Source organism: Letharia columbiana (genome assembly GCF_014066305.1).
Source record: "Letharia columbiana isolate WasteWater2 chromosome Unknown Sc0000071_s0, whole genome shotgun sequence".
Classification (NCBI taxonomy): domain Eukaryota; kingdom Fungi; phylum Ascomycota; class Lecanoromycetes; order Lecanorales; family Parmeliaceae; genus Letharia; species Letharia columbiana.
Window position 1 is genome coordinate 87,241 of NW_023501116.1, and position 24,652 is coordinate 111,892.

Here is a 24,652-nt window from a genome sequence, read left to right on the forward strand (position 1 = left end):
TCTTGCCATGATATCGCTAGCACCGGATCTTCCGTTGCCAGATTACAGACTTGGCGAACGGGGTGAGATGTACCCCTACTATTTCATTGACACAATAGAGCCTGGTCAAAATGTGCGGGTCTACCTCCTGGATACCGGTCTCAACATGCAGCATCCGGAATTCAGTGTTCGACCCAAGCCAGGCATCACACGTGGGCAAACTCAGGACGATTGGGACATAGACTGGCTTTTTCCTAGAGTAGATAACAAAGAGAAATTTTTTGTCACGATTCCCGGCGGCATGATTATCCAGCAGCCGTATGGATACAGCTACATCGACCCGGACTCCCCAAATCCTGATGGCGGGATCCATCCAGCTTATTCAGACTTCGATTAAGACAGGTCGAGTATGGTAGTTTGACACCCCATGGGACTCGCATGTCTGGCTTCATAATAGGAGATCATCTTGGTCAGGCGCAAAAGTGTCGTTATACGGTCGTCAAGTTGCCACAATATACCAACGGCCCTCGCTCCGCAAGTGGCGTATTGTTTCCCCTTTTCTCGGTCAAAGACGCGATTGCTATGATGACCGAGGATATAGAGGAGAAAAAGCGACTAGGAGAAGAATACTTTGTGATCTCCTCTGCCATGGGATATCCGTTTGGCGATCAAGGCGATGTAAGCCAACATCCAAAGAGTGCTGAGAAAAAGTTCTCAAAGCTGTGGAGAAATTTTCTAGACTGGGTTGATGACAACGCAATTACTATCAGCGCCGCTGCGGGGAATACAGGCGATGAGAATCCAGAGATTGGGAACAGCCGTGCGGGAATCCGGAGATTGTAATAGGAAGTGTTACACCTGACGCTGTGGCTCATCCGGAATCTCAAGGTCATATAGGAGACAATATTTTGACAGCCTACGCACCAGGTGCAGGTGCTCGGATCGTGTCAAGTGATCCAAGTGGGGCTTACATTTACCGATACCTTGACCCTACTCTGAGCGCCGTGACATCGTATGGTACGTTGCAAATCTCTGTTATATACATTCCCAGATGGGTATGAGAGGTCTGACGACCTCCTCTCACAGCGTGCGGAATCACATTGGCTATATCGCCCAAACGCTCGCCTTGGGATACAGCGGCAATGCAGTCATTCCTCCCAATCCGGGCGAGCAACCAAGTATATACGCCCACAGAATGGTCTCAACTCAGTCGAAGCCAAGATGTGCCGGCAGTGTGCCCATCATCTACAACAACGCACCGCTGGAGCTTTATCAGGACTGCGGGGGTCTTGGTGGATACAGAAAGCGCGACGGATCATGTCCATTGACTCAAGTCGACTAACCGTCAGGCACTGAAGCCTTGCCCGCCTCAATCGCGGCAGCTATCATGGCCGGAGATGGAGGCCGGTTTGGGGGAACCGCCGCTGGAATGTCCCCAACACCCGCAGCAGCTATCGGAGGGATCATAGGAGGGGTTTCAGTAGCGGCAGCCCATGCCTCGTCAACGCTTATCGCTTCGCCTTCGACAACCGCTACAACGACAGTGTCATGCTCCCACGCCGCAATCCCCGCAATACATGTGCAGCCATCGCCAGTGGTCCTGGCTGGTGTGTGTGCGGAGAGAGCCCCAGGTCGTACGCCGTACGAACTAGTACTGATCTCGCGTGTGGTTGGACCACTCTACCACCAACGACATCGTCCGACTACTCTGCTGCCACGACCACGTCTACACCCACAACGCCACCAGCCACAGCAAATCCAGCTCCTTCGACACCACCACCTTCATCTCGGTATCGCCATCGAGCTGCAACTTTACTCCGTCCCCAGCGGCGCAGAAGTCGCCACATGGTTTGCCTACGTTTACAAACCGGGAGACGCGAGCCTAGACAATGCCTGCAACAGCAATCCGAGCGGGACAGCTCCCGTGCCCGATGGGACACCTCTGTCCGAGGAGACGAGTCTTTACCCGGCTGACATGACGATATCGGCATACGGCCGGAAGCTGAGATATGAGTCCTTCTTTACCAGTGCGGTTGGAGAGCTGTGGGATACTGATACAGATGAGGTACTTGGCGATTGCAGTGCTGTGGCGGACGCGAAGAGTGTGGAGTGTGACTCGCAACTTGTGCTTACTCCGCGGCTACCGTGTGAATGGGTCAACTGAACTGCCGTCCTGGTGTGTATGTGTTCCTCTGTGTGGAGACAAACCACTCGCTGGCCATGTCCGTTCCTGAAGTTCCAAGACCGCGCTGTCTATGCCCAGAGCGATTCCACGACCAGATTGTAATTTCTCCTTTAGCAATCTTCATGATACAAACAAAGCGCACGAATTTCCATTCAGAAAGCGAGCTATCACCAACTATTGTTTCCTCTAACAACCCAACTACCGAGAAGTGTTCGAATCACGGAGCCAATGATTTGTGAATCGTGATGGCTCATATAATTAAACCTGAGAGGCGGACCAGGGAAAGAATACAACTCAACAGAAAGTGAGCAACACCAACGCAAATCTACGTAGTATCACTTTAATGAATGCAATATAACTGCATAGCGAATTATACACCAGCCTCCACGGAAGCGTACCCACAATTCTGACGCTATCCCAACCTAATTGGCTGTACCTGTCTATCCAAATACAACCCACATAAACAGCATCGACATCCATGAAGTTCTCGGAGCGTTACGAGCTGCTGGCAAAGAGACAGACCGAAGCCGCTCTCGCCTTGATCCTCTCAGCCACTCCATCGACCTGGCACACGAGTTCGCCCTGCTAAGCAAGCTTGTAGCAACGTGAACGTCCACATCAAAGACTGGATGCTTAGGGATGCATAGGGCAATGTCCAGTCGGAAGAGTCAAGTCTCAGAGGCACGTACTCGCCACCGTGACTCGAGAACCACAGGGCCATACTGAGTCATTTACGTACATAAATACATACATCCATGCTGACAACAAAGCCTTCACTCACTAAGTAGAATGACCAACCCCGCTCGTGCGATCCTGAAAAATCCCTCACCGCCGGCTGTGGCGCATGGATGGGGGTGAGATTCAGACTCTCCTATCCGTCCCATCTGAACGAAATCCTCCGAAAAGACGCCCATATTCGATACCGCACAGCCAGACATGGAGCTCTCCATCTCGAATCTCGCACAACATTTCGTCTGCTTCATCTCTCCAACGTTGGAAGGAAAGTGAAAGTGCCAACAGCGCTGCAAAAACCCGCCGAGGGCGCAGCGCCCGAATATGTATGTATGTATGTCATTCAAGGCATTCTTCGCTCGCCCGAGGAAGCGGGACTTGTAGCCAATGACTCGGCCAACACATTGCCCATCTTCAAAGGCCAAACCAAGGGAATTGGCAAAACGAGACTCGTCTCTTCGCGATCTTCAAAACACGCCTCACACCTGTACGTAACCGAGAAAGCAGCGGCTTCGTGGTGGACCGTGCCTAACGTCTCGGCTCTCCCGAACGCATTCGTATATCGTAGTGGTTGAACGAACGAACGAGCGAAACAGGACACCGAGCGCGCAAGGAAGCAGTGCTGAAACAGGACTCGACTCAATTCATTAACTGGGCGTGAGCGAGTAGCTGGATATAATGAAAGAGAAATAGGCGCCACGGCGGCTGAGAGGAGAGGAGATGGCGGGTTTGGAACATGCCTGTTTCCTCCATGGTGATGCAAGAGCGATTTTTAGGAAAGGGACATCCACTTCGCGCACCGAAGAGTAGGTGAGTGAGCTACACGATACGCTTACTAGATTAGGGGGTGGGGGGGAAGGGTTGCCTGGGTGGTGAATGAATGAATGAACGGGATTGCGAATAATGAACATTTCTCTTAGCCCATCCGAGGCGGCAGGCACCCAGGCAGGCAACGAAGGAAAGAGGATACGACGCATGCAAGGAAAAACATGGAGCTTACGAGCGTGCAGGGAGGAAGAAACACACCCGAGAAGTGTGACACATGCGCAGGCTATGAGAATTATTCTCGAGAGGAGGATGTCACAAGCGGAGCTATTGCGAGTTAAAAGCCGCAAGGGAGGGCGAAGCCCAACACACGTACCCACGCACCTCCTTCTACCGTCGCAAACCCCGCCAATACAAGGACTCATCCGAGCGCGATACAACCACAGCCCTACACCACCTTTCACAAGCCAGAGCCAGATGATGTCAATCCCAGCCAGGAGCGCTAAGATCCCATTAAACACCTCGTATAAAGCACGAATGAATCGCTAGTCCAGGTCCCAATCGCGATCCGCAATCCGCAATCCGCAATCCAGCAACACGAAGCCCCCAACCAATCAACCGTGCACGAACGAAATCACCCAACGAAAAGCCCTAAAACAAGAAAGATCGGTCAGTCAGGGTGCATACATACATAGCATAAGGTAGCCTCGGTACAGTACAGTACAAAAACCCCAATCACACCAATGAAGAAAGTAGACATCTCAATTCCGGCCCCAGCCCCACTCCGCTCAACCGCGTTCGCGTCTCCCACGAACATACTCAAGTATTGCAGCGTCACGTATAGTCCGCATTATCATCACATCGTCCCAGTCTGTCGCGGCCGTTTTGTGACATATGTACTACTGCAAACAGAGCGTACGCTACATCTTGCGTCTCATCTCTTCCAAACTGACCGAAACAAGTCAGCGCATTTGCGGCATACAAGTTCATGTCGAAGTAGACAGACAGACAGACAGACAGACAGACAGACAGATAGATAGATAAACAATCACCCAACTGTAATCCCACAACCTTAGGTACATACAGCAATATCGCACAACCCTACTCTCCACCCACGAACACACGCATCCATCCATCCGCCGTGCCACAACCACCCAACTCCACTCCCCCAACAGCATCATCATTCATTCGTTCATCCACTCATGCACGAACACAAGGCTCTCGAACCAACAACTTTGAATCCAAAAGTCGACGTACGGATATACACACATACTGTACCCCTCAAGGAAAAAAGAGCCCCACGACGATCAAAAGACGACGGGAGGGTGAGATACGCACTCAATGGTTTGAGACGGCCGGTTGTCCTGCAGACCAACAGACTCTCGTCGTACCGTGGACTGTACGACGAAACGAAAGCGGATAGGTACGCCTATCTCGGATGGATGTTTCGATGGTATTTGAGAGATCTGTTGTAGACGTTGAGCTTTATCTTTGTGACGTACATACATACATACATACATACGAGAGGAGCCTGCCTTAAAAAGTCGCGACCGACCATATTCACTTGAGTGGGTAGCAGTTCTTCAGATCGGATGCGAAGTGTGTTGTATGTATGTTAATGGATGTATGTGTGTATGTATGAATGATTTGTACGACAAACTGAAGTTTATACACTTGGGTATCTAGAGAAATGAATAGATGACAAGAAAGAAGGAAAAAGAAATCGCAAGAGCGCCACCCAAGACCGTGAACAGTACCTCAGTGTCCAATACAAGGGGCTGATGGAGCAGAGAGCAGGCACCTAACGCACTGCCGTCGGGGCCCTTTTCTCATCGCTCGACCCGCCGGATGAGTGTGCCTTGTCCTCCTCGCCTGCAACTCCCATGATGAGTTGAGCCTTGACTCTCGGGCCGATATAGTAGTAGCGACCAGCAGCGTACCAGTAGACAACGGCGAAGATTGCGACGGCCGCCATGAGGACGACGACGTAGTTCATCTGTGATGGATTAGCAAAACGAGAGTGTGTTCGGGAGGGAGGAAAAATTGCTCTTACGTTCTGGGGAGTCACAGGCCGGATGGTAGGCATAACGTAGATGATCGTGACGAAGGTTGTCCAGCAGACGGCCCAGATGTTGATCGGTAAGCTAGCCCAGCCAAGGTGGAATGGGCCACGTTCGAACTTGCCATAAAGCATTTTGCAGATGATAGGGATACAGTAGGACCAGTCAAGAGCGATAGCGGTGAGGTTGAAGATTGCCGAAATTGCGATGTAAGATCCCAGACCGATCAAGTTGATGAGGACACAAGCTGTGGCAAAAAGCCACACTGCGTAAACCGGAGTATCGGTCTTCTTGTTGATTTTGTACCAGACTCTCGACAGTGGCAGCATTTCGTCGCGAGAGTACGCCCAGATGGTTCGAGCGCCGGCTTGAATGGCTGTCATGGCTGTGAAGTTGAGAACGAAACAAGCCGCCACGGTAAAGAAGATGCCTCCATTTCTGCCAATGACGTCGTAGAATATTTGAGCTACAGGCTGGTCGACAGCATTTTTAAGGGTGTGAGTGGGATCGCCGCTGCAGTAAGCTAGCACTATGGTGAACAGCCATCCTCCTATCCAGGTGAAGCCGAGCGCGAGGGCAATGGACCAAGGGGCTTTGATTTCGGGGTTTTTGATTTCTTCCGCAATATGAGCAGTCGCGTCGTAATCAGTCATGGTCCACGAGGCTGAGAGGAAGCCGAAGAGGAAAGACCAGCCTGTAGGTGACCATCCTGAGTTATTTACTACAGTGGTCCACGTATAGGAGGAAGTGTGTTTATAGTCGCACATTGCCAGCAACGCGACACAGCAGCTGAATAGGACGGCAATGTGGAAAATGACATATGTTTTCGTCATCTTCTCGAGCGCCGCAGTGTTCAGACTGTTTAAAGCCCCGTGGAGGACGGTAAATGCAGCCATGACGCCAACGGTCTGACGGTCTGTGGGCACATAGCCGTTGAAGTCCCCTGCCATTGAGACGGCAGCTAGCAGTAATTGGGCGCAGCCGTATTCCGTTGACGCAGCTCCGGCAATCTGGCCGATGAGATTCAGCCAACCGCACAGCCATGATATTTCCGGTACCCAATTTGTCGGGGCGAGATATTTGCATGTGAAGTATAGTCCTCCCGACGTCGGGTAGGCGGAGACGAGTTCGGCCACAGACAGCGCAATGCAGTAGCATCCGAAACCCGAGATCAGCCAGCACCAGACGGCCGAAGATGCACCTCCTGCTTCGTAGGGGTAAATGAAGGTTGTCGAGACACTGGCGAAGAGTCCTGAGACGGAGAGGGCGAAGGAGAAGGTAGAAAGCCAGGAAAATTCTCGCTTGTAGACCTAGTGATAGAAGAGTTGTCAGTATGGTTCTTTTTGAATGGAACGCTGGGTCCGTCTACCTGAGTGTAGCCCATCTCGGCCAAACGTCGATCTGCATCATTAAGAGTGTGGGCTTCGACAATGGCGGCAGACTCTTCAACGACAGCGGAGGACTTGCGCCTTGCAAAGGCAGATTGTCGTCTTCGCGTAGCTCTATCATCGAGTCCTGCCGTCACCTCAACCCCGTTGTCTGCTATCGGTTTTCGTTCCATAGTGGTGGGAATTTCTCGTATCCTCTAGAAAAGGTGAGAGCGTTGGAGGGAACAAAATCGAAGATTGAAAGTGGGGGGGATGGGGGGGAGGCCGTTTGGGTACTTTAATAAAAAAAAAGGCCCGAGGGACGGGAGCAGTCTTGGCATAAGCGAACCCCCCGTCTTACATGTTCCGGGCTTACTCTTAACCGTCTTAGGGTCCGGCCTAGAACCCCCCCTAAGCTCGCCAAGGACCCCCAATCGACCCTGATTAACCCACGCTAACGCAGCCCCACAACCCCTAGATCTTCTAGCCTTATCAGTAGTCGCGTGTCATCTTTCCTCTCTTTTCCCCTCTCTTATCGCCCACAAGGATGCTGCTAAAGAAGAACCATGCTTTCGTAAAGACGACGAGACGTCCAACAGTAGATAGTTTCATATTGATTGTTCATTAATACTTTTAAGAATCACAGTAGATGGCCGAATAAGATATTGGAATCGCATTGTGAAAAAGGCCCTGATTGTTGGACGATTTCAAGGAGATCGAAGGAGCAGATACAGGCTAACATCCTTTGCGATCTCTAAACCTGCCTGCGTGTTCCCCAATCAATCTCAGACTTTCAGCTCACAAGAGGGTTCACATTCCTGCCTTAACTTCCTCATTCTGCATCATCACTCCTCATCCGAAAAGATGTCAAGAACAAGTTTCCTGTCCAAGTCCGTCATGCGTCTCGAGGTCCACCTTTGGACGAGCTTCCTCGACGCTTTTGCACCCCTCCCAAGACCCTGGATCACAAATCTTGCTGGCAAGCCCATGGCAAACCCCTTCCTGAAGGACTGGACAGCATGAGAGCACATTGTACAACAATCTGCCTGACAAAGAGCCTCACTGAAATCCATGACCAGCGTGTTAAGCTTACAGGAGTCGAGCAGCGGTAATACTTTGCGTGGCCAGACAGTTTCTCCTATGTACTGTTTGTACGCATCTTGCACCTTCTTTGCCCACGGTACTTCTGTATACGCTCGCTCGGGGAAGAGCGTGTCTAGAACGGCTCTTTGATCGGCTTCCGTGATTTCGCCATCATCTAGCCACATGCTCACCGACTTGAGCCATAGCTTGCGCTCCGATGTGTTCAAGCATCGCTCGAAAAACCTTTGAGAGAATTCGGCACTCCCTAATTGGACCATGTTGCGCTCGTACAGTGCGGGCTCGGCTTCCTTTCGAATGGTCTTTGATACCTGCAAAAGCGCTACAGTCGGGAGATCACATCCTGTCTTGGCGCAAGCGCTATGTCTATCCCGCAGAGATGTATCACGGGAATTGTAGGGGTGAATTTCGCCGACGACGAGGCACTGTGCATAGATCATCTGACGAATCTCGTAGGGTAGATCATAGAAGTGAACCATGACACTACGGTGCGTGAGCCTTCTGCCTGCAAGAATTGAGTACGAAGATCCTTACAACGATGTGGTAGACTGCCAAGTTCGTGTTCTTTCCGGACTCCAGGTTTTGAGACGGAAGCGCGTCGCTCTAGCATCAAGTAACAGTATATCAGAGTCTGAATGGTAGCCAACTAGAGTTGGCTCAAAATTGAACGAAATTTGAAGCAGCTAAAAAGATGGAGTCGACACGATTGATTGCATTAAGACGCTGAGTGAAGGGGCAGGCCGCGGAGTTGGAAGAAGATCGGTGGCTCGAGCCTGTAGAAGATGAGAACGATAGATTTGGTTTCAGTACACGAAATGTATCAGTAGATGGGGTAGAAAGGTAGTACAAAGAGAAGAAGCCAGGAGCTGATTGGATGAGCTTGAAATATGCCGTTGATTTTCGAGAGATGAAAGTGAAAGCAAATTCGCTCATTGGATAATTTACCTACAGGGAGCGGCGGCCGCTATTCAGTTTCCGCCTAGCGCCCCGCTAGCCATGCTGCCAAGAAGCGGCCTCTTTTCAAATTTTCGAAGGAAGGATTTGCAACGAATCACATCGCATCCTCTACTCCACCATTGACTTTTATTCCTCCTCTCGTCGCAAGCCATCCATCTTCCATCAAGCAGCTACCGAATTAATTAGCATATAAGATATTATTATATAGCCGAAGCGTTTATCTAATCATCGTTTAATATCGTATTTTATATATAAAGGAATCTTATAATACTATAATATCGTATAGTCTAAGACGCTAGTCTATAATCTTACTAAGCTCGCTATCGCCAATTAGAGAGCTCGGAGAAACGCTCTTTTTAGATAAGAAAATATCTTTATATAAGAAATAATACTTGATTTAAGGGCGTAGTATATCGTAAATAGCCTATATCTACTTCGATTACTTATTATTCTACTTATCTTACTACTATAAGAATACTTCTAATTTTACTCTAAAGGCCTAGTATAATAAAGTATTATTACTTAATAAACTATTAGAATCTCTATCTTATAGTCTAATTATAACTTATATCTAAAAATCGTTATTTTAAACGATATCTTATATATAAAGAAGTCTTATAATAATATAATTTTTTATATACTAATTAATTCGATATAACTATAAGTTTATAAAAGATACTTATTAAAATAAACGACGACTAGACTCGCTAGAACTTAGCTATATATAGAGTCGTTTAAATAATAATATAGCGTATATAACGTATTAGCTAGAGATAGAAGTTTTATAATATTTAAAAAGTTTTAATATAAGAAATTTTACTATAATTATTAAAATAATTAGAGACGTAATACTTATTAACTCGATCGAGTAATTTCGAGATTTAGAGCTAGAATAAATATTTAAAGAAAAGACTCTTAAGTAAATTTCGATTATATTAAGAATAGAATTAGATCGCGCTTTTTCGAATAATATTTACTTCTAAAACTCTTTCTATTAATTTAAGAATTAGATAAATCTAATAAGTTTAAAAAAAATTATATTAAATTATTTCTTAAAGGTCGTTACTACTATAGCCTCTATCTATTAAATATATAATCTCTTCTTTATATTAGATTACTGGCCGGAAAGGTATAATATATTCTATGAGATATTTCATACTAAGTGATATTATATCGTATTCGGGTATGGTATAAGTAGAGTCGAATATCATTTCATTTTTCTGGTATGGGTTCGGGATCTTGGCGGGATATACCACGGTATGGTATATCTGTGGTATTATACCATGGAATGGTATATGTATGGGATATCCCGTTGGGATTTCTATATTTAGAAGTATAAAGTAGCTATTCTAATCATCATTCTGGTCAACGGCTAATCGTATCTACCCCCATTCGATATACTACCATGGCTGGCACTACCATGACTACCACTACCATGACTACCACTACCATGGCTGGCACTATCATAGCTGGCACTACCATGGCTGGCACTACCATGTCTACCACTACCATGGCTGGCACTACCATGGCTGGCACTACCATGGCTGGCACTACCATATCTACCACTACCATGGCTGCTACTATCATGGCTGCCACTACCATGACTATCACTCACTATTATGACTATCACTACCATAGCTACTGTCGAAATGTGGCCCCCGCGCATCCCAGCCACCGTGTTCTTCAGCCACCTGATTTTGTACTGTATTTAGGACCTGGCCCCGGAGAGGTTTTGGAGAATCAATCCGTCCGTTCTACACATCACATACCTGATATTTTAACAGCTACCACTACCATGGCTATCACTATTTATTATTCAAATAGCCTACTATCATATGATAGCTATGGTAGTGGTAGTCATGGTAGTGGTAGTCATGGTAGTGGTAGTCATGGTAGTGTCAGCCATGGTAGTGTCAGCCATGGTGTGTGTAGTGTCAGCCATGGTAGTGTCAGCCATGGTAGTGTCAGCCATGGTAGTATCAGCCATGGTAGTGCCAGCCATAGTAGTGCCAGCTATGATAGTGCCAGTTATGGTAATATATCGAATAGGAGTAGATACGATTAGCCGTTAACCAGAATAATAATTAGAATAGCTACTTTATACTTCTAAATATAGAAATCCCAACGGGATATTTAATACATATATCATTTCATAATATAATATTATAGATATACTATATCGTAATATATCTCGTTAAGATTTTATACTATATTAGATATGAGATTATATAAATTTAATAACTTATATTATATTAGAGTATAATATAATAGATTAATATCTTATATTATATTATATCTTTTTAACTACTATTAATTAGATATACGTAGTCTTAAAAGCTTTAAAGCTAATAGTCTTACTATCTATAAAGCGATTACGAGTAAATAAAATTCTTTCTTTCTTCGAAGAGTCTCTTCTATATATACTCGCTTCTTCGCTCTTATAATACGCTTAAATTTAAATAGACTAGTTCTATCGAGAGTTAACGACTAAATTTCGAAGATATAATTTAAATATAAAGAATATATACGTTTAATAGATAGAAGCTATACGCGTAATAGCTATTAAGAATATCTTCTTTTAATTTAAATCTTTTATTATATAATTTTTAATATATATAAAAGAATAAGATAGAGCTAATTTTAAAAATTTTAAAATTATATATATAATTAATTATAAATTTAAAGTTACTACGCTCTTTAATTAAATCGATTAAATTATTATAAATAAATAAATTAACGTTTATAACTATTAAAAAAAATCGCTTATTAAAGTTCGCTTAATAAATAGATATATATTATTTAATTTTAGAATAACTTTTCTTTTTTCTATTAAATTTTAAGTTTTTTTTTTAAATTATAGAATAAAATATAGGCCTTTAGAAAGAAAAAGGACTTTTAAATTTAATTTAATAATTATATATCGTAAGAAATTTAAATATCGCTTATTAAAGTTCGCTCGATAGTTAAATAGCTCTAATTAAAAAATAATAGATATATATTATTAATATATAAAATAACTTTTTTATTTTTAATTATAGAGCGAAATTAGAGCTTTTAGATAAAAGAAGAATTTCTAAATTTAATTTTATAATTATTAAAGCGTAAGTAATTCAAATATTACTTATTAAAAACTTATTTACTCTATTAAGAATATATTTTTATATAAGCTTAAATAGTCGAGTAATAATAACTTTAATAAATTTCGAAACTATTTTACTTTATCCTCGATTTAAATTTATAAATCTCTCTTATTAAAAAATCGTAAAATCGTAAAATTATAAAATTCGTAGAATTAATAAAAATTCTATAAATTATAAAAATAAAAATAAAATAAAATAAAAACTATAAAGTATATTAGAAATTAAAAATAACTTCTTATTAATTAAATTTAAATTAATTTAAAGTTAATTAACTCTCTTTAAACTTAGTATTAATATAACTTCTCTTTTTCCTATTAAAATCTTTTAACTTCTTTTTTAAATTATAGAATAAAATTTACGCTTTCAAATAATTTAAGAACTTTAAAATTCGATCTTATATTTTAAGTAAATCTTAAATTAAAATATTTTTACTCTTCGAGAGTCGAATTTAATCTCGAAATTAGATTTAAAAATTAATTACTTCTTATAAATTTAATTTATAGACTTAAACTTATTTCTAATTAATAATAAGTAAGTAACTCTTTATTATTTAATAATTATAATAAATAAATTATTATATAAATTATTATATACTAAATATTAGCTTCTTATTTTTTTTTTATAAAAATTTTATAAAAAAAAAAAAAAATAAAAAAAAATTTTTTTTCCCCCCCCCAAGGGGTTTTAAAATATAAATAAAAAAATTTTTTTTAATTAAGAGGAATTTAATCTTAGCATCTACTCACCCCTGCCGAACTTTTTTTCACCCCTGCCGAGCTGTAACCCGAAGTTGTCACACAATCATGTAGGTGAGTTCGCAGGGCGAACTGGTGAGACCCTCTGTCTCTATGCTAGAGTGGTGTGGCTGCGTGTCGACGGCGTTGTGCTGTGTGTTGAGAGCTCACGGCTTTGATCTTTGGGCAGACGATGACGTGTTGAATGGAAGTTCGAAGCAAGGTGCCGAACCATATGACGAGCGTGAATTTGGAAGTTATATAGAGTTGGGTCCTCAATCCAAAATATATAGGGTCAGGCCAATATTAATTACATTCTCCGAACTATCAACGTACGATGTATATAATCAAGAACAAGTATCCTAATTCACTTGCTTTTATACGCCTTGCTTCAGATCCAGATTTTGTTGGGCTCGGTGACGGCAAAGTGGTGGAAGGAGACGCCGCTTGGTTGGCTGTAGCAGCTGGACTGCTCGAACTCACGGTGCTGGATGGAGCTGAGGAAGAAGCGGCCACAGAAGTGGCAGCCGCAGGTGCATCAGAGGTGTCCGCGGTACCTGAATCACCACCCGACGCCGCCTCGTTCGTAGGATTTTTGCACGACCCCAACACCGCCTGATCGAACAAAGTCCCCGCCTTTGCTCCTGCATTACAGAAATCCGACAAACAGTACTCCACCCCCGTCGCCTGCAAACAGCTATGCAAGCACCTCAGGTCATTATTCGACACTCCATCCTGACAAAGGCACTTTGCGAAGGCCGCGTCGTCCGTCCAGTCCATTTGGCAATCACTGATCGCGCCGCCCGGGCTGCAATTACAACTGACGCTATCGGCCGCCTTGACAAACTCCTGCCCGAATGATACGAGGAAGTTGTCGATGTCGTTGGTGTCGTCGTCCGCGTCGGGATTTTTGGTGTTGCAGGTATTTGGGTTGGTGGGGGGTTCATTCCACCAGTTTGTCAGCAGCTTGTTGGCTTCGCCGATGCAGGCTATTGAGGCGGTGATGGAATTGTGCGCGATTAGGCATTTGGTGTACTCGATGGGCGTGCAAATCTGTTGGGTGTCGCACGCTGCGGTGTGGTTGAAGGTGCAGGGGTCGCTAGTAGCAGGAGTGGTGAGGAGCAGTAATGCGAGATGTATGGTGCTGAGACTAGATACCGGTGGCCTGAACATGTTTGTTCTTGGTGATGGGCAGGCCGCGAGTAGGTCCTGGGTCAGTGCAGGGAAAGTCCTGGGAACAAATGATGAAGGAAACAGCGGGCTCCAAGTTTTCATGTAAATCGCTTATATATTTTCGGGAAAGATTATTTGGCCCCCAAGAATCCTTCGAACATCTCCATTTCTTAACGCCTGAATAGGGCGACCTTGTTTTTGCGCTAGGCAATAGTTCTCACCACCACAACGTTAGCTCCTCCCTGAGTGCAGTCTAGATAGACAACGACGTCGATCTTCTGATCTTTCTGCACTGCGCCTCTATCAGCTGATGGGTCTTTCGAGGCTGCTGCCTCGGATTGGTTATACTTGTGACGATCGAGCCTCTCGTTCTTTCGTCGCCAGCTGTCTTATTGGCTCATGGCAAGTCTTTCTACGCGCTGTTATCATATACTGGTATGTAATAATTGATAATGAAATAGGTAGGTTATCATTTCCTAAGCTCTCTGGTAAGCGATCTAATTCTATCGTTCTAAAATTCGAACGCGAGCGAGCGTTACATTAGTGATCTTTAGCAACATTTTTCATAACATTTTTCATAATTTAGTGTTTCCAATGCGGAAGTAGCCCTACCCCTCGGCCGCTAACATAATAGAGTAATACCTCGGGCGAAGCACCCCTAACTTTAAGTAGGTACGCGGGCTTCCAGAATTCGTCGTACACCCTAGTCCAAATTAGGCGCTAGGGTGTACGACGAGTTCTGGAACCCGCGTGGTAGTCCGCCTACAATTTCAATAATGGCTCCTTACTATCTGACATGGACGCAGATGCGGCAGCCAATGGGCCTCTTCTCTAATGCCTCATCATTCTCGCCTCCATTAAAACCGGAGATGGAAGCCATGAGTTCAAGAGCAGATACCAGATGGCCATGGATGGAGTCCCGACAGCAGGCAGCAGAGGATGTGGCTCCCTCGCCTCAGTAGTGCATGCAGTCTCGAAACATACAAACGTACGACCTCTGCTTCTCACGCCTTCCTCCTTCCTCCTTCCTCCTCTCTCTCAGTCATGGATCCAGCGACCATCTTCTCCACCATCGGCACCGCCGTCGCCCTTTCCATAATTTGCCTTGAGATCGCTAAAATCCTGAAACACATCCACACAAGCTACAAAGAGTCAATAGCACAGTGCGATCTATCGAGGCCCGATGCGACGTCTCCTATATCTCCGCCCAAACCATCAAACAATGGCTGGAGAACCAAGAGAAAGAGGCGTCCAGCGAGTTGAGACTACAGTTGCTGAACGTCGGCAAAGCGCTCAGCCTAATCAACGAGTCAATGAAAGATCTGGAGGCGACCTTACATAAGGTTACGGAGAAGAATACTGCCATTGGTCCTATAACTGGCTACAACTGGACTTCCAACGGCTCATTGGGGGATAGCTGGCTGAAGGCAAAATTCGTATTCAATGTGGATGCTCTCAAGGGGCATCTGGCAGAGTTGCGTGAGCACGGCGGTTTGCTACAATTTACCCTGACCACGCTTCAAGTGTACGCAAGCGATGTCCTCAGAGATGAGTTGAAAAGCCGACAGGACCCAAGATGCACGCCGTCGGCTCCTGGAAGATCAGCCGCGTCGTTCCGGCACGTTGCCGCTCGAGCATTCGCGATCCGACAAGCATATACCATACGGCGAAAGCCGCAGGAAGAGCAGGGGAGCCATTTAGCAAAAGTGACGACGACGAATGTGCCTCCCGCCTCCCAAGACCAATCGTCCGCTATACCGTCCGCCTACGAAGAATTTCTTGCTATCCATGACACAAACAAAAAGACCGATCTACCACGAAGAAATGGCACATTACCGTCTCCCGCGAATGGACTCAAGATTGCCCATGCCCAGAAAGCAGACACGTCTACTACACAAAATGCCAGCTTACTGGTCAGTGGGCAGCTACAAGAGACGAGCCATCCAGTGTCACAAAGCGTTCCGAATGTGCTCCCTCATGAAACATTTGGCGCTACTCCCACTCCTTTACCTCGAGATGCTTGGGGTGTACCAAAGTTATCAGCGGAATCATTTCGGGAAGAGACAGGCTCTGCGCGATCGCTGCCAGAATTGCCTCCACAACAACTGATGGACGATGTTTGGCAATCAAAGGAGTCGACGAACAACGACAGCGAGCTACCACCTCGGCTGTCAAATGACGTGATATGTGCGACTGTATCGCAAAATGAGGACGGGAGTCGCAATCATACTGATCAGGAGGCAATCAGACCTTCCGTCACCGCCGTAGAGACAGCTCCACCTAGCGCATATAGTCCAAGCGTTCCAAATGCCGGAGTCTTATTAATGCATCATTCGCAATCCAAGGCTGGCCTTCGTCTCACCGATAACATGAGCAGGGTATCTCTCCTGACAGCAAATACAGCAGACTCTGCTCCAAACAGTCGGGATCCAAGCTTATTCAGTAAAGGTTCATCTGTGTGGACCGCGGACTCTGCATTCACACCATCGTCAACTCACTCTGACGCTCGCGGTACCACATTTCCAGCACCTCCGCTTTCTTCCGTGTATCCTATACGGAGGAAACCGCTCGGATCCTCAAAGTCTCATGATAGTCTTCTGCCCTCAACGAACGCATTTTTACAGATAGACTCGTATCATGAGCACGCTACGGCGGCTTCAGTGACACGAGGAACAATGACGCAGTCTCCGACACCTCTAGAGAGCGTCGAGGTAGTTGGCGGGCCTTTTCAAGACACCCAAGTTGGTCCTCAGGAACGAAGACTGGTCTCCCTCTTGGCAATACAGCTGCCTCAAGCACCTCTGCGGTCGTTCCAGCGCTCAATCCCTCTGAGTTTGTTGTTAACAAGCCCGGGCCAGATGGTTCCCCGCTGCTGGTACGAGCTGCAAGTGATGGTCTGGGGGAAATTGTGGAGAAGCTGCTCGCCAATGGAGCCCACATTGAAGCTGTCCACAGTGAGACAAAACGTAATGCTTTGATCGAAGCTTCGGTACAGGGGCACCACAACATTGTCGATTTGCTTCTGGACCATCGTCGTTCGCATCAGCATCTAGACTCGCAGCATATGAGTGTGCTACATCACGCTGCCAAAACGGACATCTCCTTGTTGCAAAGGCCCTTCTAGACAGAGGTGCCGCTGTTAACATTCAAGGTTCGAGCTGCTTGACACCTCTTAATCTTGCTTCGTGGGCCTCTCATGCCAACATGGTGATGCTTCTCCTACAAAGACAGGCCAACGTCGAGGCAAGAGACGCATCGCAACAGACAGCCCTTCATGTGGCCGCTTCTCGTGGTTTCCCGAACGTATGCAACTCACTACTCGACTATGGCGCTCAGTCCGAGAGACGGGATGGTGACCCGAAAACTCCAATGAAAAACTAGCCAGGATACCGGGAAGTAGTAGATTTGTCACTCGCTCGACTCACTCTACGGCCGACAGATACCAATTTGTTGCTGCTTTCTTTGGCGCAATTGAGACTGGATGTGTACGCATGATTGAAGGCTTCTTTGACTGAGGGGCTACTCTGAAGGGTCTCAAGAACGATGCATATAAGCCAGCAATTCTAGCTGCGAAAAGTGGGAATCCTGAGATGGTGACATTATTGCTGCGCCAAAAGGCCAAATTCAAAGGAAAGGACAGTGATGGCTGGACAGCCTTGCATTCTGCCGCTCACCACGGCCAAACTCTAGTCATCGAGCAACTGGCTGACCGGAAAATGCCAAGCAAGGCAACGACAGCCCAAAAAGAGACGCCACTCCACCTAGCCGTTGCAGCGGGTCACTTTGGAGCAACTGATTGCCTTCTTCGGTGTAAGCGTGAATCATGTGTCACCTCCAAAGACGGTCGTGGCGAAGAGCCGCTTCATCGGGCTTCTCGTGCTGGAAGTACTGACACAGTCAACCTGTTGTTTTCCCACAAAGCGAATGTAAACGCTGAGAACGGCTTCGGCTGGAAGCCGCTTCACATCGCGGTTGATTATGGACATGCAGCAATAGTTCAACAATGGGTGAATTTAGGCGCCTCAATCGAAGAAAAGATGGGTTCGACAGAGTACAACAAGGTTGACACTCACTTTCTCGTCGACAGTGGGTACTGGGCTGAGGCACTGTGACCATTTCCGGGAAGCAAGCCTCTTCACCTCGCTGTAGAATTCGACCATGACGATATTGCCCGGTTTCTGCTCAGCAAAGGTGCAAAGGTTGATTCAGCCTGTGGCAGAGGTTGGAGACCTCTTCATTTAGCCGCTTTGAACGCTTCTCCAGCCACCGTAGACATGTTGCTCCAGAGGAACGCATATCCGCTTGCAGTCACAGACTTGGCCCGAAGCAGAACGCCCCTGGGCCTGGCACGTCATCGTTCGCAATCGAAAACATTATCTGGGATTGTGCCGTCCGAGGCAGATCGACTCCGGGTTCAGGAGCTTCTACACGCAGCCATGGCCTCAGTGCCAAAGCGTTCGCAAGACCATTGGAAGCAGATGAAAATTATAGCAGGCAAGGGACCGGATGACAAGACTGAGAACCTGAGGGCTGCCGCAGCTGCTATGAAGATCACTGGGAAGGGACTCGCGTTGGCAAGGCATGCAAGCATTATAGACATGAAAGTCTGAGGTGACGAATTTAACAGACTCCACGGAGCTGACGGTTCACTTGAAGATGTTGAACAACAAAGGAGAAGACGCTAACCGTCTTTGACAAGTGCATAGTGGTGCTCGCGCATCATCAGGCCAAGCGGTGAGATGGATCATATTCATTATCAGCAACCCACTTCAAATCAAACGCAAATATGGAGCGCAAGAACAAGGGAGATGTTTGCAATTTTTTGGATTTTCATTTGTATCTCAGTAAGAAAATGTATACATATCCTAAGCGTACTGTCCACAACACTTCCCATCTCATCCAGCCTTCTACTCAATACCATTATCCATCTTAACAATGTCCTATCTGTACCCCTGAATCCACTCTACCTCCCCACCTTCACTCCGAAGAAACGACGCAGTCATCACACGAGAAACAACTCGCACCATCACACACCCCCGGCCCCCCAGGGCCCGGATCAGGCTGATTCCCCGTCTCGGGCGTCCTCCAAAGAATCGGCGCACTACCCTCGCTCTCGACGCCGGTAATTTCCATGGCATAGCTTTGCGCCGTGAACGTGAGTAACAAGCCCCTGCCCGCAGTGCCAGAGCTCCAGAGAGCGGCACCGTTGATGTAGACGACGAGGTTTCCGTCGCCTTGCCAGGCTAGGCGGCAGGTATCGCCCGATTCACAGTTGTGCCCAGCTGTGCCGCTGGACCAGATTGCATCGCCGTTGTAGCTGTTGCATCGTCAGATTACGGGGAAGGAAGTAATTGACGGGAGTGTGAGATGAAGGATAATTTGACTATTAACTAGAGAGATGGGCGGGGAGGTGAGAGGGAAGACTGACACGACGAAGTTACCGTCGCCTTGGAAGTAGGTATCGATGCCGCCCCAGAGACTGACGACTGGGCTGTTCGAAGGCTGTAGGCTGAACGCCTGGTTGGTATTGAAGAGGACTTCTTTGTTGACGCGACGCTGAATGGAGCCCATGGGCGAGGCCGTGGCCAAAGTGAGGATCGACAGTAATGTAGTAGTGAACCACATGTTCGCTATATGTTTCGGGACTTGACGAGTGAATAAAAGTTGTACCGTGGAATCCGAAAATCCACGGTCCTCGCTGGGGTTTATATAGATCTCCTCCGCTCAGCCTGACATGCTTTGTGAGAAAGCGACGCAAACCCAATGCTCAGCTGACCATTCACCACACTCTCTCATCTCCGCTCTCGCAGGCCCCTAGTCCGGATCCCATGCGATCACAACAACATGAAAGAACGTACACAGAGGCGCGGCAATACCTAACTTTGGGGGTATGCCAGCTACGAGTTTTTTTCGGCAGTCAAATCTTGTGTCCAGTGCGTCTCTAGCATGCACGGTTAGGAACATTTCGTCAAGTTTTGCCGGATCAGGCAAGGCGCGCTGAACGCTTAGCGAATACTAAAACCGTCCGTGGGGGCCATCGGTAGGCATCAGAGCTGAAGCTGAACTCAATATGTACGCACCGCCTGGAGCGGGCCTCAACCGTGCGGTACACGGCACAAAGGCGGATGAGAACGGTGCACCGTCTTTCCCCCACTGGAGAAGAGAGAGTGTAATCCATACAACATGCAGTAGTGTCAAGGCTTTTACTTTCCATAAAGCATATAGTGTCCAGCCAAGGGAAGGCTCACTACACATCGTGTGTCATCCGAATGACGTGCGCAACCACCTTCAGCTCCGCAGATATGTACATGCAATGCAACAGTACCTGCATAGAGTCCGGACATGCGCACACAAGGCACCATCAGGCTCGTGCCACGAGGCTGCGAAAAGAATCGATCTGAGAACGAGAATCTCAAGAAAAAAAAAGAATGGGTGCCATTCGAAAATTTGAGACAAGCCATGCTCACCGATCGCGACGTGGTGCAAGTTTCGAACGGTCGCTGTCTCCACAATGGTAGTTTCCGCACCCACCCAGCGAGAGGTTCCGAATGCTAGGGATGTGTACGTACGACATCAGTCAAGCTTGACGGCATACCATGCGATCTCGCGAGCTGATTATCAATTTCGAAGACCATGAAACAAGGGTCTTATTGCACGGATACATGAAATCGAAGCGCTCATTGAAGAAGCAACAGAGAACCATGTCATCTCCAAAGCGTCCGTAAGAAAATGGGATCAAATGGTTCCTTGCCTCCCCCCAACGAACCTCCGCGACAGGAAGCAGAAAGACTGGCATGCTCGCTGTCAAGATAATAAAACACACCAAGCGTGGAGCGTACACACAATGCCACCACTGCTCTCGGCGAGCGTTGCGCCGCTCTTTGCATCTAGTCACGAGATCTCCGCTCATCTGGCCAAGAGTTTCAATCCTCCGATCTCTCGCGGGTAAGCAGCTATTCCATTCCAGGTCTGTATTCCAGTACCGACGACGCATCATCAATCTTGGACGCTTAGGGGTGGAAGACGAAGACGGTGATTGGTAAGATATGTGTCGATGATGTACAACGTACGCGACGTCAAGACAATGATACATTACACGGCCTTTTCACACGGGACGTGCCAACAGCCAGACGGCTCTGCGGAAGTGTGGGTTACCTCTACGGCTGCCGGCCCGGGACGTGTGTGTACGGGGATCCGGTCCCGCCGATTTACCTACGTCTACCGTTTATAAGATGTCGAGGTCAAGCTGATCAATTGCACGGCGTTCTCGATATGCGAGAGCGTTTCCAATTGAGCGCGGTGCTGAACGCGGACTCGAGGCTGCACGCGGACTTTTTTTTCGAGTGGCTGAACGAACGACCGCTGTCATTCTATAGCTATGTAGTGCATGTTATCGGTGGATATATCTCATCGAAGAATAGAACAGAATAGATTAGAATAATTATCTATGGGTAGCATACTGACTTATACTATCCACCCAAATGCACATACCCCCGATGAATTAAACATGTCACCTGTGGATCCCACGTCGTCGCCTACGAAGTTCAAACCAATACAACACTACTTCAAGCTATGTCGAATTTTGGATGTATTTAATGATCAAGCCGAGACCTTTCATTCGCCATTCTCAAATTCAACACCAGCAGCATACATATCTCACTGCGTGCACATATCCTTCTAGCTCTCCAGTATCCTTCTCCCTCCATCGACAATATCAGCCGCTCGTAATCAAGCAGCGATCGAAGTAGTCCGCCGTACGTTGTCTTTCAACGTTAGGAACCAAACCTTTCGCATCGTCTTCTTGAATCATCCACATAGTTTAATTAATGATAGTACAGAGAGTACTGAGGGTAGTAGTAGTAGTAGTAGCAAGGGGGGTAGTTGAGGCGGTAGGATGAAGTCCAGGAAGTAAGTCATACATAGTAGCAATGACTTTCCCCAAAGAAGACCTATTAATCACAGGTAATTTATTTTGATCAATGGAAGACACACGCTATTGATATTTAATTGCCTGTCAGGTGGCTACTATAACATCACGAGTAAGGAAATCATCCATGGATTGCTACTTTATCCATGAACAAACACAAGGAGGTTTCAACGCGCTGACCTCAAACCCTCATGGAATCATTACCGCCACGTGCCCGTTTCCCCCCGGTCGCTAAGTTGCAATTTTCCGAGCTCCTCTGCGAGCTTCTCCTTCCGCTCACTGATGATCACATCCGCTCTTGCCAAAATCCGACTGACGAAGTCTTCATTCCGCCACTCCTTCACAATTCTCTTCAGCAACGACAACCTCCCAGCGAACCCGCTGAAGAATTTTAGCCGAGGACATAGCGATTGGCGCCATCTCACCATCGTTTATCTCTCCTTTCGGATGAGATTCTCCCATCCGAGTTATCGCTTCGTTCTAGAGCTTTCAGTAACCCTTCGAGATTGAAAGATTCACAGCCATCCACATCTAAAGAACGGAACACTGTCGCGTATCCAGTTTGTGGCTCGCTCTCGGCAAGAAATCTCAACATCGCTCGAAAAGTCGCCTCACGCTTTTAGACGAGAGCGCTGGTACAGGCGCACCGACCGAAATTGCTTTTTCGCTCGCTCGGATCCGAGAAGGACAATGTGGTCCGGGTTCCTGCGGTTGGATCTCCGCTCCAGCATCAAGCAGGGTTTCGACGACGGCTCGGTGACCCTGCGCTGCTGCTTCGCTCCGAGCGGTGTTTGACAGATCACGTTGCGCACGCTCTTCCAGTTCGTCCAAGGCGTCAACAAAGATATACAAACTTTTGGTGGTCATTCGCGAACCTAGCAACACTTGTTCGACATTCAGCGACCGTCAACCTGCCAGAGGCAAAATCGATTTTTTTTCTGCGGCTTCGTATTTCTGGGCAATGTATTCGGGTACCTGGTCTATTTCGTGACCAGCGTTTCCTGTCGATTATTTCTTTGACCAGACAGCGTAAAATGTCCTCCGCACGAGCACCCTCGGGTTTTGCGGCAGTGCGAGAGCAGTAGAAGTACAGCACCGGTGATCCATCTCCACATTCCTCGAGAGCACTTTGCAGAGCCAGGGATCTAGTGAGCGTGCGAGGTCCCAGTATCTTCGATCATCATGAAGCAGACAGTGGACTTGACATATTCAGCTACACTCGGGCTCTTACGTTAGCTTACTCTTTCTCGTACCAGGTGCTCCGTGAAGCCACATCACAGCAGCTTCATGAGAAAACATCCATGTTCTATATGTCCGGCTTTTGAGAAACCACAGACCCGTGGTATCTAGTAATTCGTCGAACCCCTTTCGATGGTGCTCCCTGTACGGGACTGACGATAGCCATTGGAGTATCCTGAGACGATGGTCTTGGTTAGCGCACTCGTCGATTGTGTCGAAGCGTGAGGTCGTCTCTTTGTGGTTGGAGACCAAAATTCCTGCTATTTTCTCGGTCTCCTTGAGCTGTTGTCGGAGCCAGGCACGCGACCGTAGTAACGATTGCGGGATGTCTTTGATATTCGTGGATAACTCCGATTGCATCTGGGAGTCAATAAGGCCGGACGTGGTAAATATGTCGCGAGGCCAATTGCGGGCTGCAGCAAAGCTATAACTTCGTCCCGGGATTTGACTACACTGAAAATCATACTTGCTATAACTACAGTGTTAGGTTTATGTTCCAAAAAGCTAGGGCTCGGTGAGAACTTGCTAATCGTTTTCGTCTCGAAGAATGTTCTGGCCCCAGACGTAAAATCTAGAATCGTCATGTAAAGTCGAACAATGTTGTTTGCCAGTTGCTTTTGGACCCCGTGAGACTCTTTCAGGTAGAGTGTCTCCCGTAAAGCGCAATCATAGATCTAGAGAGCCACTCTTTTGAGCCCTTTTGCAAATTCGGCAGCTCTACTGCTGTCGTTTACGAAGACCTGCGGCTGAGATCAGAGTGCTTTTTAGGGCCCACAGCCACAGGGAATACCAAACAAAAGAACGCTGACGATCATACCTGCAGCACGAGACGAAAGGCTGCCAACGGAAGGGCGGCATGTGTTGGGTCGTATTACACAGCACTGTCTCCGATTGCAATGAACTTGTTAACCCATGATGCTATTTTATCAAAGTCATCTCAGACAGCAACCTCCCCATGGTGCGATTTGATCTTCCATCGCTCCAAGAGCGCTCGCTGCCGCACTTGGGTTACTACAGCTGTCAGAGCGTGCACGTCGGACTTTTCTGACGAACCGAACCCTGATCGCAAAGCGACTTGCTTTTCTTCAGGCAGCTTCGACAGCGCCATGTGCCATAGGTTTGGCTTGGATCTTGAGGAGGCTGCCATATCTTGGGAACTCGAGTGTATCCCGTGAGGCTACGTTAGCAAGCTCAACGCTACGGCTGCCGAGACAGGTTCCGCCATCCAGATAAGACGTGCGCAAATATTATGGGAAAGGTTGTAGTTCGACGCTGATGCAAAGGTAGTAGAGA

General features: G+C 47.1%; 9 protein-coding genes across 9 annotated transcripts; 3 read left to right on the forward strand and 6 right to left on the reverse strand.

The window, feature by feature from the left end:
• Positions 1 to 7: 7 nt before the first annotated feature.
• On the forward strand, positions 8 to 3,471 carry HO173_011970 (uncharacterized protein; the record flags this gene model as incomplete). Its single annotated transcript, XM_037313843.1, has 6 exons — positions 8 to 297; positions 357 to 799; positions 868 to 991; positions 1,066 to 1,271; positions 1,338 to 2,104; positions 2,953 to 3,471. 6 exons carry the CDS (start codon positions 8 to 10, stop codon positions 3,469 to 3,471), a joined length of 2,349 nt encoding a protein of 782 aa, XP_037159243.1.
• A 1,991-nt stretch (positions 3,472 to 5,462) lies between these two features.
• HO173_011971 (uncharacterized protein) lies at positions 5,463 to 7,282 on the reverse strand (the record flags this gene model as incomplete). The annotated part of the gene is made up of 3 exons (XM_037313844.1): positions 5,463 to 5,657; positions 5,715 to 7,031; positions 7,091 to 7,282. The coding sequence occupies 3 exons, from the start codon at positions 7,280 to 7,282 to the stop codon at positions 5,463 to 5,465; spliced, it is 1,704 nt and encodes a 567-aa protein (XP_037159244.1).
• A 651-nt stretch (positions 7,283 to 7,933) lies between these two features.
• On the reverse strand, positions 7,934 to 8,905 carry HO173_011972 (uncharacterized protein; the record flags this gene model as incomplete). The annotated part of the gene is made up of 3 exons (XM_037313845.1): positions 7,934 to 8,672; positions 8,724 to 8,792; positions 8,892 to 8,905. The coding sequence occupies 3 exons, from the start codon at positions 8,903 to 8,905 to the stop codon at positions 7,934 to 7,936; spliced, it is 822 nt and encodes a 273-aa protein (XP_037159245.1).
• Positions 8,906 to 13,347: 4,442 nt separating this feature from the next.
• HO173_011973 (uncharacterized protein) lies at positions 13,348 to 14,193 on the reverse strand (the record flags this gene model as incomplete). Its single annotated transcript, XM_037313846.1, has 1 exon — positions 13,348 to 14,193. One exon carries the CDS (start codon positions 14,191 to 14,193, stop codon positions 13,348 to 13,350), a length of 846 nt encoding a protein of 281 aa, XP_037159246.1.
• Positions 14,194 to 14,969: 776 nt separating this feature from the next.
• HO173_011974 (uncharacterized protein) lies at positions 14,970 to 17,317 on the forward strand (the record flags this gene model as incomplete). Its single annotated transcript, XM_037313847.1, has 3 exons — positions 14,970 to 15,134; positions 15,336 to 16,934; positions 17,042 to 17,317. 3 exons carry the CDS (start codon positions 14,970 to 14,972, stop codon positions 17,315 to 17,317), a joined length of 2,040 nt encoding a protein of 679 aa, XP_037159247.1.
• Positions 17,318 to 17,397: 80 nt separating this feature from the next.
• Positions 17,398 to 18,803, forward strand: HO173_011975 (uncharacterized protein; the record flags this gene model as incomplete). Its single annotated transcript, XM_037313848.1, has 3 exons — positions 17,398 to 17,496; positions 17,724 to 18,279; positions 18,343 to 18,803. The coding sequence occupies 3 exons, from the start codon at positions 17,398 to 17,400 to the stop codon at positions 18,801 to 18,803; spliced, it is 1,116 nt and encodes a 371-aa protein (XP_037159248.1).
• Positions 18,804 to 19,170: 367 nt separating this feature from the next.
• Positions 19,171 to 19,818, reverse strand: HO173_011976 (uncharacterized protein; the record flags this gene model as incomplete). Its single annotated transcript, XM_037313849.1, has 2 exons — positions 19,171 to 19,510; positions 19,622 to 19,818. 2 exons carry the CDS (start codon positions 19,816 to 19,818, stop codon positions 19,171 to 19,173), a joined length of 537 nt encoding a protein of 178 aa, XP_037159249.1.
• Positions 19,819 to 22,320: 2,502 nt separating this feature from the next.
• HO173_011977 (uncharacterized protein) lies at positions 22,321 to 22,715 on the reverse strand (the record flags this gene model as incomplete). The annotated part of the gene is made up of 2 exons (XM_037313850.1): positions 22,321 to 22,501; positions 22,546 to 22,715. 2 exons carry the CDS (start codon positions 22,713 to 22,715, stop codon positions 22,321 to 22,323), a joined length of 351 nt encoding a protein of 116 aa, XP_037159250.1.
• Positions 22,716 to 24,296: 1,581 nt separating this feature from the next.
• On the reverse strand, positions 24,297 to 24,506 carry HO173_011978 (uncharacterized protein; the record flags this gene model as incomplete). The annotated part of the gene is made up of 1 exon (XM_037313851.1): positions 24,297 to 24,506. One exon carries the CDS (start codon positions 24,504 to 24,506, stop codon positions 24,297 to 24,299), a length of 210 nt encoding a protein of 69 aa, XP_037159251.1.
• Between the last annotated feature and the right edge of the window lie 146 nt (positions 24,507 to 24,652).